The sequence below is a fragment of the Lepisma saccharinum genome, chromosome 1 (genome assembly GCF_977018435.1).
Source record: "Lepisma saccharinum chromosome 1, izLepSacc3.1, whole genome shotgun sequence".
NCBI lineage: Eukaryota > Metazoa > Arthropoda > Insecta > Zygentoma > Lepismatidae > Lepisma > Lepisma saccharinum.
In genome coordinates, this window is record NC_139229.1 from 59,093,950 (window position 1) to 59,114,152 (window position 20,203).

Consider the following 20,203-nt stretch of genomic DNA (forward strand, 5'->3'; position numbering starts at 1 on the left):
CAGCAAATGTACAATCGCGTGCAGAAGTAGGCTGCATAGCAATTATGAAACTGGAAGAAGGTAAGTTTCAAATTTGTTCCAATAAAGATTTTCTTATGGGAGCTCAAATTTCAAACACAGTTTGGCGACCAAAATCGCAGGTCAACTTGAATTCCATGTCGTCCCAGGCAGAGGCGTAACTTTGGACTTAACTTTGTGGCGGCAGAATCGAACTTTGAGCTTGACTTTGGGAGGGGTTACGGGTCTAGCATGAATTCGTTTTGAAACCCAACATTATCATCCAGGACTATTTTGATAAATAACTGCGACATTTACAAACATAAAAATTACTCGTTAATTTACTCATTAGGGTCCAGGAGGTTAACAGAGATACCATTAACTTGTAAAAAAAAACTCATAAATCTTAAAATTTAGGGGTCAAGTTCTCCCTTGTCCCTGCCAAGTCAAGCCAATGCTACCAGATTTGTTCCACTGACGTATTCTATTAAACGATTTTCCATCTTCTTCCAGTTGCCTTTGTCGCTTTCTGTCTTTTTAAGGAAATCACGATGAGTGAAAATTAAATGAAATTGATTGATGAAGCTACACTCACAAACATCCATGCTCGACTCGTAGCGCTTTGCAACCGACCGACTCTCTTTCTCCATATGCGTTGTTAATTTTGAATTATTCTGGAGATATAGTTCGCAATATACCGATATCATACTCACACATAAATATGTATTTTGTAAATAATAGTAGAGGTACGCCCCCGTGTCCCTCCTTAACCGACGCCCTTTTCTACGATGTAATTACCTCTATTACACAACGAACATTGGGTTTGATATTCGGTGGAGGCACATAGTATAATTGGGTCTAGACATACAGTTTAAATTGGAATACGAACGACTAACTGTTTATAAGTGGGCTTAAAATTGAACAGGAACAAACATTGAAATGAAAAACCAAAAGGAATGTGATATTTTATGATAGCATACATCCTTGCGTGTTACAAAGTGTAAGAATTCGTTATGTGTTTTGGGGGTTGCCTACCACGAAGGATTGATTGGCTCATTCAAAGTTTGTTTTTTAATCCACTATATGCACTGGTAGGGTAATCGGTACTGGACCTACAGTTTAAAGTGGAATACAAACCACTATGTGCCTCCACCGGTATCGAACCCGGGATCCTTTGGTCACATAGCGACGACGCTATTCCTTCAACCCGCCGGCAGCATTACCACTACGCCATCGAGCAAGCTCTGATTCATTTCAATGGAGAGTCCACTATTTTGTACTACAGAAACCCAACACAGTTTTCTTCCTGACTGTACGACGTCGTAGGAAGACATTTCATGAGCTATCATGTACCGGTCAAATCTCATATCCGGCTGATGCACTTGCGGTAATGACGTATCAAACATACACCCGGCCGAAGAGATATGCGAAGCGTGCTACCCTTTCCATTAACTGAAATCTCTTGAAATTGCATCAAGCTATCCGTACAAGGGCGTGCCTTTAGGACCCCGGATTTATGCTTGTAAGTGGATTATCTTGCTCACTTATTCCGCCCCTGATTAGCGACATGCGGCAGCTTTTAATCTCTACCGCCAGGATGCACTTCAGACCTAGGCAGCCTGTGTTATATTGGGATGCGAGATTTATATGGTAAGCGTCCGGCTTCGAATTATCTTGTGGGCCCCGTTGGTGGCAGCACGTGCATCGTCAATTTTCGCAGCAACTTGTCCACCTAATATCGAACTTAAAACCAAGCGCTGGCGAGTTCTGTTTGGTATCTTCTATCGGGGGCTGCATCCCCTAGCCCCCTCCCATCTTGCTACAGCTGTCGGGGCGGGGGGAGTACTTTCACACTTTATGACTCTAATAAGCCTGTTGTGTGAAAATTATTTTGGCTTCTTTGAGAACATCTTCAAGAAGGCATCCTTTTTTGAAACAGGCCAAAGAGGAAAACTGTCATTTTTCTCTCTATTATGACAACAGCGTCAGTAACTCAATATGTCTACACTGTTTTAGAAGTTCATAGGATTTATACATTAGTGTTGCATCGTGACTTGGACAGGTCCTTGCCAGTTTAACAAATGTATAATTCTTGTAGTTATTTTGAAATCTTCCTAACTTAACAAATGGATCAGTTTTTTTCATATAGTATAGCCTAGTTATGACGTCAGAGTATATTGGTGTTCCTGAGTCAATGCATCTTGGGACTCGAGTCGCTACATTGATTGCCATGAGTTTTTGTTTTGTTGAAAGTATGAAGTACGATTGAATGATGTAAGCAGTTGAGAAGTTGAATTGTGAAAGGTGATAATATATTACAAACTTTCTGTATAGTACGAATACGTATAGTACGTGTTAAGAAGTGAAATATGCTTTAAATTCCTTAAAGTTTGGATTGATTTTATTTTGGAACGAATGAGGGATTACCAGTATCCTGAGATCTATATCGTATTTTAAATGAACCGCCCTGATCGTAACGTTCTCCTAGTAACGGGGGATCGAACTAGGAACCTTTAGATGTCCAAATGGGTGATGTAGCTCACTGATCATCCATCCCCTATGTTGAGCAACTCGCTACTCGTGGTGAGCTTGACGGTAAGGTGCGAGAGGTAAAAGCTACACACATATCAATGGTAAAACACAACACTTGAGTTTAAACCCCTACAGACTGAATCAGCATGGCGTATGGAAATACCTGTCTCTCACTGTTGTGGAGGTGCTCTCTCGAGGTGTTGAACCACGGACTTCTTAAATCGAGGTGTCCGTTTATGGTGCCAGGCTGGTAGTCCAGACTTCACTCCCTTCTCCTAGACTCGTACTTCTGCGCCCCCTGACTAATAGTTTAAAACTACCACTGACCTCTCTCTCCCCACACATATATTCAGATTGATTTTACCAAACAAATGCAGAGTCAGACCTATAATATTTTCCTTGATTGCGACTGTTTACACCAATGGCGAACAAGGAAGCTCCTCGATGTCTAACAAGACATTCCTTAGATGATTCTAGCAATTTCCTGTCTAGAAAGGTGATGGCTAAATATCTGCGAGTTTAGAGTTCGTTGTAAATTACATTTAAAATATTCTACAGATTCTGACGTGATAACAAAATTGTATAATTTTGTTTTGATCCCAGAGGAAAAACAACTATTATATGTAGGTTATACTATTGAGTCTCTCTCATATTGTTTTGTTTTATTTTTAAAAATAATGATCTTTTTGTTCAACTTCCAGTTCCGCGAGGAGACATGAGAGTGATCTCAGTGTCTCACTAGTGGGTGGGTTAGTGGGGGTTAAGGAAGGCCAGAACGTGGTGCTAATCACATCATCTCAGCTACTAACATGCTCTAGAATGTGTGTTCTTTTGAGGTACGGCGAAATGCATGTAGGGGAGGGATCTTTAAACTAAGCATTATGTCTCGCACACATTTTCAGATAATAATGTCTGTCTGAAGTTTTCTCAATAGTAAGTTAATTTTAATATTTACATGACTATATAACTAAAATTAAGAAGCAGATTACAAGCAGATTAAATTAAGGAATGCATATTCCTTATTGTTTACAAATCATTTCCCTCTTGCCTAGTTTTGTATTTTGTACATCATTGTATGCTGAAATACTCGCTTTTCTTCATGGTGTAATGTGTGTTGCATAACTCTATGGTAACGACCGAAGATTCTATTGAATGCCTTATGTAAGTGCGCTCAAAAATTCCACTCGCACAACGTCATGCACTGACGCGAGCATAGGCGTGCGCACGAGCGAGGAGGGCGGGGTGCAAGAGGCGGCAGTTACCCAGATAAATCTTATTACCGTTTCTAGAAAATATTATTCTCTTTAAAAAAATAAAGTATTTTCAAGCCGACGAAAGTTCCAAGTAAACTACGGCAGGTTTATTTCCTATGCAATAGGACAATCTCACTTCGTTCTCCAGCAAATTACTTATTATTAAGACTCACGTATTTTATTTGTAAGACTAGTTGTGTTACACCTATGTGGTCACAGAATAAATACTTTTTACATCGTGTAGTTGTTTTGTATCTGCTGTATGAAATTATGTTTGTATGTAAATTAGTCTGAACCACAGAGGAGGAAAATGAAAGGGGAGGGGAACAGAACTCTTGTGCCACGGAAGCTGAAATTCTTCTAATACTGATTTTCTGTGGGTTCGAACGCACACTATATACGCTCCTGTTTACTACCTATCAATGCGATGAAACATTAAGATGGAATGAGGTTTTTCTATCTCCGATGGCGCAGTGCTAGCGTCGTCGCCTTGCACTCAAGGGGTCCCAGGTTCGATACCCGGTAGAGGCACATGGCGCGGTGGTTCGGGTCCCACTTTAAACTGTAGGTCGTCCTGATTAGCCTTACTGTGCATAAAGTGGACTTAAAACACCAACTCAATCAATCAATCGATTTTTGGTGGGTCCGAAAACAAAATAAAACAGTAAGATGGAATGAGGTTTTTCTTTCTCTGACTGTACTTTCATAAAGTCTTTTACGGAGCGTCTACGCACGCCTATGAACTCGAGTATTTCACGATCTTTATTGGTGCTCACTGTACAACACAGCAACTCTGCATCCAGTATGAAGTTGGTGAAAACATAAACATAAACTAAACGTAACGTTTCAACCTTCTAGCAAGGTCTTCTTCAGACTCTGCACCAAGTACAAATGTAACAAGGTACAAAACAGGACGATATATATACACAAACATAACTCCCCTCCAGACTATTAGAAATTATTATATATAAATATATTGTGAATATTGGTTTTTATGATATGTTTGTTAAACTTAGGACCGGTCAAATGAAAAACGTTCCTGCACCAGCCATTTACATTTACAACCCCTTCATCGGAAGAAATGTGACAAGAGACTGTTGAGATTCATGGTTCGTGTTCCGACTCATCACAATTTAAATGTGGACGCAAAATCCGAAAGAGCATATCGGTGAGCAGTGCAGCATATCTTCATTGGGCACTAACTTTCCTGCGCATAGCACCACCCTAACAATAGATAACCAAACAGTGTAAACATTCAATGATAAATACATGAATAAACAAACTAACCTCCCTTCCTGTTTGCCGTGAACCTGTTTAGTATCGCGATGCTATTTATGTAATATTCCAGCTGCAAAGGCCAGGCCATTGTTCAACCCTCTTCTCCTCTACCACGCCTGACTGCACAGCCACGCAGCGAACAAAAGACGTACTACATTATATTCATGTCATGGCGTACCGCAAGGTGTCGCTCCATGACGGCTTTGCAATGCTGAACCCAACAGGCTGTTATCCCGGGGTGGGAACATAACGTCAAACTTCACACAACGGAAGTTTACCAAGCGAGCCTGTTTTTTTTTTCGAGTTCGCGATGATAATTACGAAAGCGTTTTGGCGCGAATTGAACAGAAGGGTGGGGTTTAAGGTTACAATGAGAGACTAAATTCAGTTTTCAACTTTGTCTGGTTCCGCACATTCGAAAGCGTAATGCGATTATCGTAACGTAGGGAGGGGGAATGAAGCTGTGTGTACGGAACGCTTCAAACTTAGTTAATAAAGCGGATACTGTTTGCGAAACTTTCCACGCTGGGAAAAAACAAAGCAGATTAGAAAATTAGATTACAAATACAAACTTCAACTCAAAATTTGTTGTGTTGGAAGATTCTTCCCGGTTCGAACGGGCTAAACAAATTCTAGTATTACCTATATTACTCTCTACAATACAAGGACCTACCCGCAGGCGTTGCCACGAGGTGGGACAGGATGGGCACTAGCTCACAGTGAAATAATCTTTTGCAGCCACAAATAATCTGCATGAGAAATTATCGTGATCATTTATATAAGTGCATCTACGTAGAATATCATGCCCTCTAACATGCACGGGAATAAAAGTGACACAATGAATTAAAATGAAACAGACAAATAGTTAAACACTGTCTTCAATACCAGAAGAGTTAGATGTGAAGAACAAGCTCGTCTGGGGGTGTAAGGGGTGACCTTCCACATAGGCGCCCAAAAGTCAACCTCACTTCCACGTAGTGCACCCTGGACTAAAGACTAACGAGGCTCTGGCGACTGGCACTATGGCCAGTATAATTTGTGTGTGTTGTCCTGTTTTTTGTCCTTGTGTGTGCTGAGTGCCCGTTTGCGGCCTCAGCTTTTAACAGAAGTCAGAACATTTTAGGATTTTTAGTTACGCAACGTTCGAGTTGTTATTTGTAATGATAAGGGGCTGACCCCCCGTATAATGTGACGGGAGCAAAATAGCCTAAGTGCTGACGCTCCCAAAATTTTAAATTCAAATTCAAAAAAAAAATTCAAACAAGCTCGTCTGGCGAGACGAGAAAAGTGAAAAAGGATATGAATTATGATTTTATGTTGTAAAATGTTGAGAAGTTGATTTGTAAGGAGGTATATGTATAACATCTCCTTTTTGTACTACATTATAAGTATTTTGCTTGCCAGGAAGTGAAATATTTTCTTTAATAAATCAAAAGTTGAAAAATGTTGAATAGGATTTCATTTAACACTGAATAATGAATAATTTTCAATACCCTGAGTGGCATCTAGTGACTTCTGTGAATTCTCATCTGAATATATGCTTGCTTTTTTTAAAAAATATTCTTTTGTATTTATTGGTAAATTAAATGCGACAATCCCCAACCCCCAACTCTTCATTCCTCAGAACAATTTTGCTTGAAAGAAAAGTATTATTTTTATACAATAAAAGTTCTACAGTGTAGAATTATTTCCACAAAATATTCTATCCCTTACAATGTAATTCCATTAATATTTTCCAATCCTCTTGTTAGTTTCTAATCATGGCTTTCTTGTGCTATCAAACCAAGTTTATTTTGCAGATGTCATACAGTAAATGAGCTAATAAAGAACATCGCAGTTTCTATACCGAGAATTTTAGTAGAACTTGCACAAGTCCTGAAAAAAATCGAGAAAACAAAACAGTTGAACTTAGATAAGAATACCAGCTTTTCACAGACTACAAACTATGTAGTAGATCAATCCTTGACACTTATATGCACTTTGTTTTATAGACAATAATACTACTAATACTAATAGCGGAGGTAACATAATATCCAAGTAAATTAGTTCTCATTGGCTCTGAATTATGCAATTATGTGTACATGTGTATTACTTTTATATACCTTCTAATCGATCAGAAATTGCACAGCTTCGGTTTGTGGATCTGCATAAGTTATTCGCTTTAATTAATAAAATGCGAACAAACAACTCACGTGTTTAAACATAATATATTCCCTTGTGCATCGTTTGGTGGTTTGTTTACAGAAGTCAAATCGGTGTAATAATATTGTACACACTTTGAAATCATATTATAGCTTGACAAGAGCGTAGAATTCCGGGAAAGTGTCATTATAATTGAAAATTTGCGTATGGTAACGATAGTATTGATAGCTTCGTTGAATTCATTCGCTCTTTGTTGTTGATGAGCGAGTATCATAAATGCTCTTTAACATTGCAATTTCATGCTTTTGAGGTAAAAATGAATATTCTCGCGTGTGTTCTTTTCCAAAATCTTAATATCCATATACATGATACACTAAAGGAGGAGGGGGGGGTATATGACAAATATGGCGCCCATCTTCAATTCCGCCATCTTGGATTCAACTTCATGTTTCTTTCAAAACGTTCGATTGATTCGTCGATTGATTTGGTGTCTTTTACTTCGCTTTTCTGCCACTTGGCTAATCGCAAAGATGAGTGTGAATGATGATATGATGAAATTGATGAAGGGACACTCACTCCCAAGCAACACCCATGTCAAGGCCAGGATTAGATTCGTCGTAGCGCCTTGTGTTAACCACTTCGCCACAGAGGTTAGCTTTTTAAAAATGGAAAAGTGGGGATTGTGACACATGAAAACGGACTATGATTTCAAGGAAAACACGTTTATATTCTTCATTCCCGCATAACTTTAATCCTAAAGCTGTGTAAAACCGAATTTTGTCGATAGAGGCTCAAAGATACACGATTATAAGATTTTCATTGCCGAAGTGATTTTTTTTCTGTTGAAAAAAGACACCACGTATGTATAATACGTGGATATATCGATATGCACTTCTATATTATATCTCAATAATGTTTATATTCGTAGATTTATTTCTTATTCTGCTTTAGTCACTAAATTTTCAGTTTGGCGACTAAGTTTCCAACCAGGGTTGTTAAAAGTCTAAGAACCCATAAATTTGAATGGGTTCTATTGGATTCCACAACAGAACCGGCACTTTTTCTCGCACAATTTAAATTCGGTACAAGTTGCGATTTGTTTCATTGAAAGAAAGTTCCTAGAACCGCAAAAAAGGTTCCTGGACCGTATTTAAAGAAGGTTCTTGAATAATTAAATTGATCCGGAAAAAAGGTTCCTGAACGGAATTGAAATACTTTAAACATATCTAAAGGTTCTCTACGGGCCAAAATCCATTTACACTTGTTATTTTTTCCTCCTGACCGGAATTGAGTTTATTTAAATTTCATGGAGCTTTGACAACCATGTTTTCAACTTTGACGACTACGTTTAATGCATTAATACTCAAATCGCAACTAAGTCTAGATTGATTGATTGATTGATGGACTATACCTACAGTTTAAAGTGAGATCGTGCCTCCGCCGGGTATCAAACCCGGGAGGTTAAGTCTCGAGCACTGCTTCCTTTAAATAAATTAACTTTGCAATTCCTATTATCAAAAATCACCTATGTTTATAAATAATCAGGTAGATGTCTGTTCGGCATGTCTCATTAAGTGTCATGGCGAGGTAATTTTAGTTTTCAAATATCGTATAAGTGATTGATTAAATTTATTTTACTTCGCTTTTCTGCCACTTCAAATAAATTAACTTTGCAATTCCTACTATCAAAAATCACCTATGTATATAAATAATCAGGTAGATGTCTGTTCGGCATGTCTCATTAAGTGTCATGGCGAGGTAATTTTAGTTTTCAAATATCGTATAAGTGATTGATTTAATTTATTTTACTTCGCTTTTCTGCCACTTTCGGCTAATCGGCAAGATGAATGTGAATTTTTCCAAGATGAAGTTAATGAAAGGACAATCACATACACACAAGGATAGCGCTCAACACAATCCCCACGGGTGAGTCAAGACACCAGAGCCGCTTCTCTAGTCTGCAACTGTAGTCCAGGACAGAGGCGCAACCACGAATTTTTGTCTGGGGGAGGCAAGTACCAGGATAAATGTGCCAATAATAACAACAAAATAATGACATTATTATTATTATTATTATTATTATTATTACTAGTGGTAGTAGTAGTATCAAAGACATTATTATCCTCACAAATTACGCAAAAAGGGGTAGAAGTCGGTGCTAAAGTGTTTGGAACAAACAATTTTAAATGATTTTTCAACACCTTCAATTCCACATTATCTAATAATGGACAACAAGGACACAAACTGTATTTTCGAATGGCAGAAAATGAATGATAAATGCATCCCAAAGATAATTATTTTTGTACTGTACATGCATATATTTTATGTACAAGATATGTTTTACACATATGCAACATGGAGCGACACAAAAATAGAAAATACATATGCAACATGCTAACACTAAGTTGTGTACGTATTCAAAGTATCCAATACATGTATACAACATACATTATTGAAACACATTAGAGAAAACAAATAGAATGCGAGCGAAGCGAGCAAGAAAATTTTTAGATCTATTTTTTGGAACTCAAAACAATATTGATTTAATAGGGCGCAAATAATTTCACGGGGCGCCATGGCATTCTCACTTTTACAACTTTTTTCATTTCGATCGGTCGGCTTCCATGGCAGACTCCCGCCGGCCCCTAGCTACGGTTGATTGATTGATTGATTGATTTAGTTTATTTTACTTCGCGTTTTGTGCCTCTTGGCTAATTTGCGAAGATGGGGATGAGTGATGAAATTGATGAATGGACATTCACAACCAACTCAGTCCGATCGGGATTCGAACCCGGGACCCTTGGCGTCGCAGCACCATGTGCTAACCACTCTGCCACAGGGTCTGGCCCCTAGCTACGGGTCTGAACTTCATAAGACTAAGAAAAGCAGGTATTGCAAACGAAGCGAGCAAGAAAATTTTACGAAATATATTTTTATTTGCATAAAATTTGGAATAGAGAGGCCAATTGCTCCTCTGTGCCCCCCTGTAGGTGCCCTTGACCGTCAATTGTGACCCCCCTATAATTGACTTCCGTCAAAGAAAAAGGGGGGCAATGCCCCTCCTGTGGTTGCGCCACTGACGTTGAGGAGGGTTGGACATTTGGATGTCCGTAGAATGGGTGCCCCTTGAAATACCCTATGTTCCGATTTACTAAAGCCTCGAACGAGAACCTATTCTCGGGCACAGAGTCTCGTTTTTACAGAGGTCTGTCTCGTTCTGAGTCTCGCCTTGACGAGTCTCCAAGCTTCTAAACTTGTTCTCGCCTCAGTAGCATCCTTAAAAACAATTGTATTTATTACATACTAAAAAAAATCTGTTCCTCTAAAACCCACAGCGTCTAAACGAACACTCCAAAACTGCAAGGTTTTTCCCCTTGATGCCCTCTGCGACTTGTTAACACATTGACTGCCACAATAGAAAAAAATATTACCTTCGGCCATTCGACTGGCCGCGGTGGCTCAGTCGGTAACGCGTCTGACTACCATGCTCAAGGTCCCGGGTTCGATCCCCGGCCGGTTCAAATCCGGGAACTTTTCTAACGGTGGAAGCGGCCCCGGCGCCTACCCAGCGTCGAATAACATGGGTACCTGGGGGAAACCCTGGGGGGTAAAGGCGGTCAGGGGCGTGATGCTGATCACATCACCCCCACTCACGACCGGATCAAGAAAGTGTGGGGCGTTACCCCCACACCCCCTATACGCCTTCATGGCGTGGTGCTATACACAGGGGAACACTTTACCTTTTTTTTTTATCTTCGGCCATGGACATCCGCAGGATTTTTTCCAGGAAGGAGCAATGAAGGTATTTTTTCCAGGGGAGGCAAACAAGCCACATTTTCTCTAATAATATTGTTGTTTACTCAAAAAGCATTCCTTAAATTTAAATTCATCCTCCTCGTGCATAAATTAACACATATAATTGTGGCTGAAATGAAATTATATGTGTGAAATATATAATTTTTGGTTGACTTTCATTCTTCAGGGGACTCCCATTGCCCCCCCTTCCGGACGCTCATGCTTGGGGTCACGATGTTTTATTACGAGAATATAATAAAAACGTTGAAAGCAATATGTTTTTTGATGATTAGATAAAAAATGTTATTTTTAATTATTTTTATGTGTGCGAGTCATGTGAAACTCACGCGGTGCTATAATCAATTATTACGGCCACCTCAGTTACATTTGGCTCACAGCGTATTTTTATTGTTTCTATCAAGTATTGTTATTGTTTTTTTTCTGAGCATTGTTACAATTTTTATCTGAGCATCGTGTCTTTTGTTATTTGTAACATCACTCTGCCGTATACTATTGTATCGATATCATTTGAGGATCAGATCAGACCAACAATAATTCAAAACCAAACGCTCAATCGGAAAAACTTGAAAATAGTTCATGTGTGAGAGTGTTTATTGTTTAATTGTTAGATTTAAGTGAAATTTATGGCATCCACGATGGCACAGTGGTAGCGTCGTCGCCTCGTAATCAAGGGGCCCCGGGTTCGATACCCGGTGGAGGCACATAGTGGCTCGGATCTCACTTTAAACTGTAGTCCCAGTCCCGACTTGACTTACTGTGTATAAGGTGGTAAAATATGTAAGATGTTAATGTACATATGTACATTTGATTCACGTTTTTTAAAATTGTATTAATTGTAAAAATATCAGCATTACTAAATAAGATTTTCACGAACCATCTGCAAAATTTTGTCCACGGGGCCACTCTTGACGTATCATGTATGTTATAGCATGGTAGCGTGAGTTGCCTGTGTACCACGAGGCTCCCAAGGTAAAGAGACGTTTGGGTTAAACACGCTTCACGAGGCCCTGGGCGTAAAACTAGCCTGAGTTGTTTATCGGTGTTTCTCAGACACACCCTGTATATGATATTTTGAGGATTTCAGCGTGGAAATCGAGGTAAAATCTCCCAACAAAGGTTAATTGGATCCAACAGAACCATAACGGATTATTATACAATCTTCTCCAAGATTTCGAGAACGGTTTGCGAACTCTCCAAAATCAAGTAGAAAGAAATCTTGCGTTGATTCCCGTTGGTACGTCGACCTTTATTCTTCCTTCATCCTCTTTGACACGTCTTCTCCTTCCCTCCTTGAAAATTAGATTGGATCCGTGATGGCAAGGCCTAATGAATATGAAAACAGGTCAAGATCCCCAAAGTTGAAATATGAGAACCGTGGATGAAACATTCAAATGGAGGCTTGCATGTTTTAATCATGTTTCAAGTTTAGCCGTTGGTGGCGCAAAGAACCCCCCGTATGCATAATTAAAGATTTCTATAATTGGCGTGGGGATTTGTCGCTGGCTTTAGGGCTTAGATTCTTTTTAAGGGCATAACCTGTTTCTCGGAGCATGTTCTCTCATCATATCTGCAAGTGATACACGTGCTTGTCAAAATAACGCTTACAAGAAAACCTTCGCTTAGATGATACAAAATCATAGCTATTAACACACAATATTTCCATAAAACAGTTTGTACTCTCCAGTCAGTGGATATCTACAATCCCCATCATTCCCATAAATATTATGGGTATCAAGTTTGGGACATACAACTCTGGATATACGTTGGATGTCCATCAGATATCCAGTTCTGGATATCCAATTATTGATATCCAGGAGACATATTTTTTATATCCAGTAATTATCTACACCATGCCCTAAAAAATCTTACATTTTCACCTATAAAATTACTAGATACGCATTTGCATTTTCTTTAGTCTTCCTAATAGTATTAAGAGATTAAGGCTATGACATAAATTACTAAAGTATGCATAAACGTACATTGAATTGTCATTTTGAAGCGTTAATTGAAATACAAATATTGTTACAATTGTAATTTTCCCTTCATTTGTGAGGACAACCAACTTATATGAAACGAAAATTTCTAGAGAATGAAATGTCAGTATCATGGAGCCTATGCACAGTTGCTACGGTGTTGCCTTTGTAGGTACTGAAGGGGGCCTGGGTTCGGTACACATGGTAGAATAATGCACATTGGTTCGAACTCTTTTAAACTGTAATCCCAGTCCCGATTATACTCTGTCCCGGTAATCTGTGGAGCAAGCGTAAGGAAACAAGTCCTCTGCGCAAATAGTGACTGGAGGGTGCTCGACGAATTAGCACGTCAGAGGGGAAGTAAGCGCAGCTTCCAGCCGTTTTCAGCATCGCGCACTGCTTCTCTGCGCGTCCTTGCCCCACAGATTCCCGAGCACGTCTGAGCATAAGGTGGAGTTGCAAAACAAACACCTTAATGACGTTTAGCTATAACGATAAAATGAGCGATAAAGCTGAAACAAAATGGAAAAGTTCCTTCTGCCCGTCTCCTCGTAGCGGATTCGAAAAAAAAAAAAAGGCAGAGAATTTATCTATCAGTCTAGCGTTCGTCACTTGAATGATGATAATTACAAAACGCTTTCTGGTTCTCTCCCCCACTGACAAAGTTTCCTCGTGTCAGTGAGAGATGTAGAATGTCCTCGCACCTCCTGCATCCGGACCAATGAGTGCTCTCCTGGGGGGAGGCTGAGGGGGAGGGGAGGCCTTCCTTCTCCGCTCTTATCATTCGGCATTGTGTATCTAATCTCAGATCCCATTCGTAACGTTGGCGTCGCGAAGAATGGGTCTGGGGGTTGGAGATTAGCCCGTTAGGCCGTGCCGTCTGTGCTGGAGCCTCCAGAGGAGAAATTAATGTTCCAGCCCTCCAGCGAAGTTCGACGAAATATGCCTTTCAGCCGAGAATCTTTTCCTTACGTTTCGTTATTAATTATCGGACGAGCAGATAATTATTTTCTTCTGAAGTTAGTTTCTCTTCGCTAGCACACTGATGATTACTTTTCGGTAACCGATAGACCACGGAGACAATTTTTTTAGCCGATCTCCGTTGCGTAGGCGACGCCAGGTGTCGATTGATTGATTGGATTTGCACCCGTCACATGGTACGGGGTCCAGACCCTTACATTATATAAAAGATATCTAAGAACGCAACTCTAATGTCGGAAGACTGAAATATTTGTCGCCCCAGTCGAATTTGTTGATGTTACCATTTGAAAATAGAAAGTGCAACATCTGCGTGTGCATACGTTATCTATGACTCGCACAAGATTGAGAATGTTCGAGAACTAATTTAAATTTGTTTTAGACAACAGAATTAATCATCATATAAACAGTTTTGGCTTTGAAAAAATATATTAGAAAGGTATTTTATTTACAACTTTAACTATTTGATGTAAATATTGTAAACATCTATTTTACATGTCGTAATTATGTAAATCTATAGAAACCTGTAAATATCCACCAATCTTCCTTGTTTTTTTGTAAATCACCGTGTAGTATAAAAGGAAGCCGATTTTCTGTATATTTCAGCTATCTTACCCGATTGCCGATGTCACAAGTTTACCTTGTAGGGAGACCTGCCCGCTCTTTGGAGGCTTCAATTTGCTTGGGTTAGTTTCTCAAACCTGCTGCTTCGGCTCTAGTTGCTTGCGATACCGAAAAGCAATCGTGACTAATCCTGAAAGAGTTACCCGTTTCGGATTTGTTATAAAAATCTGCATCAGTTAACCTAAATCCAGGATTGCCAAGGATTAAGTATTAATGTATATTGTGCTTTAATGTTAATAAGCTCGACTTTTGTTGGAAGAAAGTTCCCTACCTTTTCATTGCTAAAAACTAAGGAAAGGTGTTAAAATCCTACACCAGTGACCAGGTTAGGGTCTGTAAGATAGTTACCCTAACAGCTATCTGAGAAGTTCGATCCTGGGTAACATAGTAATTAACCAAGACCCTAGAAGACCGTGAAGGTGCGTGTCAAATATTCTGACTTGAGTTAAAAGCTGAGGGTCGTAAGGACAAAACTCAGGACAACACACACACAGACCTACGAAGATTATACTGGCCATATTGCCAGTCGCCAGAGCCTCGTTAGTCTGAAAAAATCAGTGCAGGGTGTACTACTTGGAAGTGAGTTTGACTCTGGGTGTACTACGTGGCAGGGTCACCGCTACACCTACCTCCCTGGTTCGAATCCCGGCCTGTTAGTCCCCTTTCATCAATTTTATCATATCACATCATTCTCATCGTCGCAATTAGCGAATACTGGAAGGAAGGCGTCGCTAAATAGCAAATCAAATTAAACTGATGCAATTTTTTTGAAACTTGAAAGAATTTACTTTGGGAGCGCGTTACGTAGGAAGACGCAAGATACCACGTGACTGACTTAACCAATCACCATCATTCAACTAAATCTTAAGTGCAATGTGTAGTGTCACATCGTAAAATCTGCACAATATTAAATTAAAAATTCTTGATAGTTTTTGAATGGAAATGCGGGAATATAGGTTGCGAAATTAAGTACAGAGCGAGTACTGGTACATGAATCAGTGTCGAAATGGTTGACGAACTCATATGTCTCAGGTTCGAATCCAGCAAAATACCTTGTGTTGTATCTAATTCATTATACCTTGGTAGGATTAAAGACTTTTTCTAGTAAACAGCCTGTAAAATATTTGAATAGTTTCATTAAACCTTACAGAAAATTATAAGTAAATATACATTTTTCTGTTTCTGGTACTGTATACATGAACCTACTATGGAAATGTTTGATGAGTGTGTTAATGACACTATAATAATTTAAGTAACTTTTCTTCCAGTGAAAAAACATTCTGGATGCACTCTTTCATTGTAACTTAAAATATTTTTACAGTAGAGCATCGATTATCCGAAACAATTCGAGACGGGGGGTGTTCGGATATCTGATTTTTCGGATAACGGATCATTTACGAAAAAAGTTGTACCAGTGTCATAGTAACAAAAAGCAAGGAAACAGTGGTATTAAACACAAAACTGTATATATTTTGTATCACACGTCTTACAAATACATACCTTACATAAAGTAGTACAGTAAAGTAGGTCTACAGTTTAGGAAAACAAGTCCAAAATTGTCAGGCAGGGAGGGGGAAGGCGCCAGAGCACTAGCGGTTGCTAGCGGAACTACATTTGAATTTGCCGACTGGAACGCTTTCGGTTAACCGATGTTTCGGTTGGTCGGTATTCGGATAATCGATGCTCGACTGTATAATCTTTGAAGCTGAATTTTCGTAATTTTTTAAAAGATAGTTTGCAAAATATCAGCTGCCATCTTTACTTACAGTTTAATGATAATGACACTATGTATGGTTTAACATGATTAGTATTTCATATATATGTTTCTACACATATTTTGCTATTTTTTACCTATAAATATCATTGAATTTTAAATCAAGATAAATTTAAGTACGTTTTCAATTTTCACATTACATTTCCTTTCGTATGAGCTTCACTCCATCAGTACATATATTTTGTTCTCTTTCTTAGAGCCTAATAAACGCCACTAAATGACTACAAGATTAATGTACCTTCACCAAAAGTGATTCTGATATCTACAATATATTTGTGCATTATTCTGTAATTTTATTTACCTAACTAAAGTGATTAAAATCATCGATTTTTTTTTTAAAGTCAATTCACCATGTGTGTTTCCGACGGTCATTCGTTTCGTCCCGCCAGGAACTTTCGGTGCCTTAATACGCCAGATGTCAGTCGAAGAGAATTCAATTGTTTTCCAGTCACATATTAAGAATTAATGTTTCCAAGAATGAGGCTGGTAGTTTAGAAAAGATGATTACTAGTCTTCATGTAGATGTTTTGATGTTTTTTGGAGTTAAAAACAGAACCAATTTAAGTTTATGCAAACTTTTATAAATAAAGTAAAGAAATTTTCCCGTCTTCTATTTTTGGCAAATCGACAGACGGTAGCGAAGTGTACCTACTCATCAAGTGGAGATGAAATGTCAACATGAAGCAGAAAATTAAAAGCAAATTTAGTTTTCTCCCGCGGAAAGTGGTAGATTGGAGGACGGTAGAAAGAAATGAAAGAGGAAGCTAGACGCTGATGTAAATATAAAGTTTTATCTGCGCAACACCAACACCGCTTTGCTGGAGAAAACGTTCATAGTGTTAAGAAGATTGGACAATTTTATTCACTGCTGAAGAGCCAAGGTAGAGTTGCTCATAAGATGCTGTATTACAGCTGAGCTCGAATTATGCATCGTCCATGTTCCAACTGCTCATATACAGTGTGTTTTAAAAGTCATGCAACCCTAACTTCTCCCCATAAAATGGAATCTGTAACGGATATTGGCACAAGATTTTCTGCATCATGAAACCTTGTCCACTGAAATATTTTAAAGTTCTTTCTATTGCCAGTTTACTTCGTAAAGGAAATTCTAGAAATTAATTAAGGTCTGAAGCCTGTGAGTTTTTTTCAGGTTGTCTATTTTGGAAAAAAAAATGTTGCAGGACATAGTGGACGAGAATTATGACAATGGGGACAAAATTCGAAATTGAAGTTGAAAGCAAAGCAGGGACTTAAAACCTTAAGTTTCCTATAGTTTCTGCTTTCATCTGCAATTTCGAATGTTATCCGCACTTTCTGAATTCTCTTCCACTATAACCTGCAACAATGTTTATTTTATTCCCCCAAAATATCCGGACCACCATTTTGTCTACGTGCTCCGCATTAGTTCGTTTAGAAATTTTAAAGTGAAAAGATAAAGGAAATGACGAAGAAACTAGAGATCAGAGAAGAATCGAAAGAAGGAGAATAAGCAAGAAGAAATGTAATATTAAGAAGAAAGGAAACTATAAGAAGGAAACTATAAGAAAAATAACAATGAAAAGCAATGACTGAAAAAGATGACAAACTAAAATGGACAAGAAATAAGGAGATTTACTGGGGCAAAAGGAAACTGAGTAGAAAGGAAATGCAAACGAAATAACAGAGAACGATGAAGAAGCGAGAGGAGGAGGAGTTGGAATAAGAAGAAAGACAAGACGTAGAAGAAAAGAGAATGAAGAATGGTAGAGAGAAACCGGGAAGACTGATGAAAAGGAAAGGGAATTAAGGGAAATAAAACATGAATTAAATGTAAGGAAAGAGAATGACAAGGAAGAAAATGGAAGAAAAATAAGAATAGAAAAAGAGGAAAAATAAAACAATAGCAAATGAATAAGGAAAGAGAATGAAGTAGAGGGGTGAATAATTTTAGTTTGAGCTGAAAGAAGATACAGAAATGAAAAAGGAAGGAAGTAAAGAAACGAAAGACAATTAGAAAGGACAAAATCATGATGTAGGGAAATAAAAGACTAACGAAAAGTAAAATAAAATTAAGGAAAGAAGAAAACTAACTAGAGTTAAGAACACACAATGACGAAGAAAGAATAAATTAGTGCAAGGATGTCCCGTTATATCATCACCCAAGCTGTTATATGCTCTACTTATAAGAAAGTTTTGGTGCCCTTGAATCTTGAAGTTTCTGTCTCCAGTAAACATTGATCTCCTATTTCTCCTCTCTCAATCGTAAATTCGCCTGAAAAATTTTCCACCAACGTCAAATCCAAAATTAAACACTCCGTCCTGTCTTCACGAGAGACATCCAATCCGATGAACTCTTCAAAAATTCAAAACCTCTAGCAGCACGACCATCTTCAGCTTCCGTCGAAGCTAGCAGAATACAAAAGCAGCTTAGCATGGCAGAAATAGGACCCCACAGATCCCGACCTGAGCGATTGGAAACAAAAGATTCCAAAATGGCTTTCATTCCAATTCATCCAATCCTTCTTCCTATTCGGCACTGGAGAACGCGAGATTTGAACGATGTTAATGGACTCCTCTGGACGATTCGATAAATGCATTTATGCTACATTGGGAGCCTGGAAAATTCGATACGAATGTGCCTGTTAGCAGCATGCTGGTGTTTCAATATACATAAGGGGTCGCCAGTTCCGAGTTCTTCCTTTCTGTCGATGTTGTGAAAAACGTAGATGGAAAATCGATTTTGGTCCGTCGTCAGATCTGAGTAGGATGTTTTGATGGTCAATTCCCCGGGAAACTTCTATTTGCTTATTCATGATTTATTCTTTTCTAAACCTGTTGGTTCTTATATACATGCCAACTGTATATAGTACAGTCCAATTAGGCATATTTGTACGTTGGACATTCAAAAAATTAAACGAAATTTGCTGGAGTTGTATTTCTCACAAAAAGTTTGAAAAAATCCCATTGCGAGTTTCGAAGATATGACGTCATCAATATGGCCGCCGTCAGAATTTGTAGTACAATCTTTAAACTCGTATAATTTCTCACAGAATAGCGATATAACCTTCGTCTTTTTGTTAATTACTTAATAATTATGAAGTACTATTGAGCATTTTGACATAATTTAAGAGCGTTTTAAGGACATTACAACGGTACCTGGTTCATTTCTCTACCATTAATCATAAGGGAGTTATTGGATTTAATGTAGGGGTTGTTTGCTAGCTGATATACAGCCCTACTACAGAGCGGTTGAAATCTAAGGAAAATTGGTAGATTTTTTCACTTCTGGCGGAAAATATTGATATATTACATTTTAGCACACAGGAGATGTAGGCTACTAGTTCTAGCGTACAAGGATTTGTTTTCGGCGGGGGCTGGAATTGCAAATGTAGATATTACATAGCTGCGTACTAAGGGGGGGGGGGACAGAATACATAATAAAATATTAACATTTCTAAACTTTGTTTTGAAATTTGTTTCTCTGGGGTGTAAGGGATGATCTTTTGAGAAGGTACCCAAATGTCACACTCACTTCCATTTAGTATACCCCGGTTACTGCTCCTTGCAGACCAACGAGGCTCTGGCGTCTTAACCTATACGGCCGGTGCAATCCTCTGTAGCCTGTGTGTGTTGTCCTGTGTTTATCCTTATATGTGCTGAGTGCCCTTTTACAGCCTCAACTTTTAAGTAGGCAAGGACATTTTAATCTTCAAAGAGAGATGCTGATTTTAGATAGATAAACGTGCAAAATAGCGTAAGTGCTGACGCACTCGTAATTTGAATTTGTCAATAAATCAAGTTGTTTCTTTCAGAGGTTCAGTGTTCTTTCTGAGTCTCCCTTCATCAATTTCACCGTA

The 20,203-nt window shown here is 38.6% G+C and overlaps 2 protein-coding genes across 2 annotated transcripts in view; one reads left to right on the forward strand and one right to left on the reverse strand.

The window, feature by feature from the left end:
- Window positions 1-5,172, reverse strand: part of LOC145996322 (lachesin-like) — a 414,321-nt gene extending 409,149 nt beyond the window's left edge. Inside the window, exon 1 of the mRNA XM_083132778.1 lies at window positions 5,070-5,172. Coding sequence (XP_082988904.1) covers window positions 5,070-5,148 — 79 coding nt within the window. The 5' untranslated portion in view covers window positions 5,149-5,172. The remainder of the gene's footprint in view (window positions 1-5,069) is intronic.
- Window positions 5,173-14,324: 9,152 nt separating this feature from the next.
- Window positions 14,325-20,203, forward strand: part of LOC145996579 (uncharacterized) — a 185,025-nt gene continuing 179,146 nt past the window's right edge. The window contains exon 1 of the mRNA XM_083133236.1: window positions 14,325-14,408. The gene's annotated coding sequence lies outside the window, so the exon portion shown is untranslated. The remainder of the gene's footprint in view (window positions 14,409-20,203) is intronic.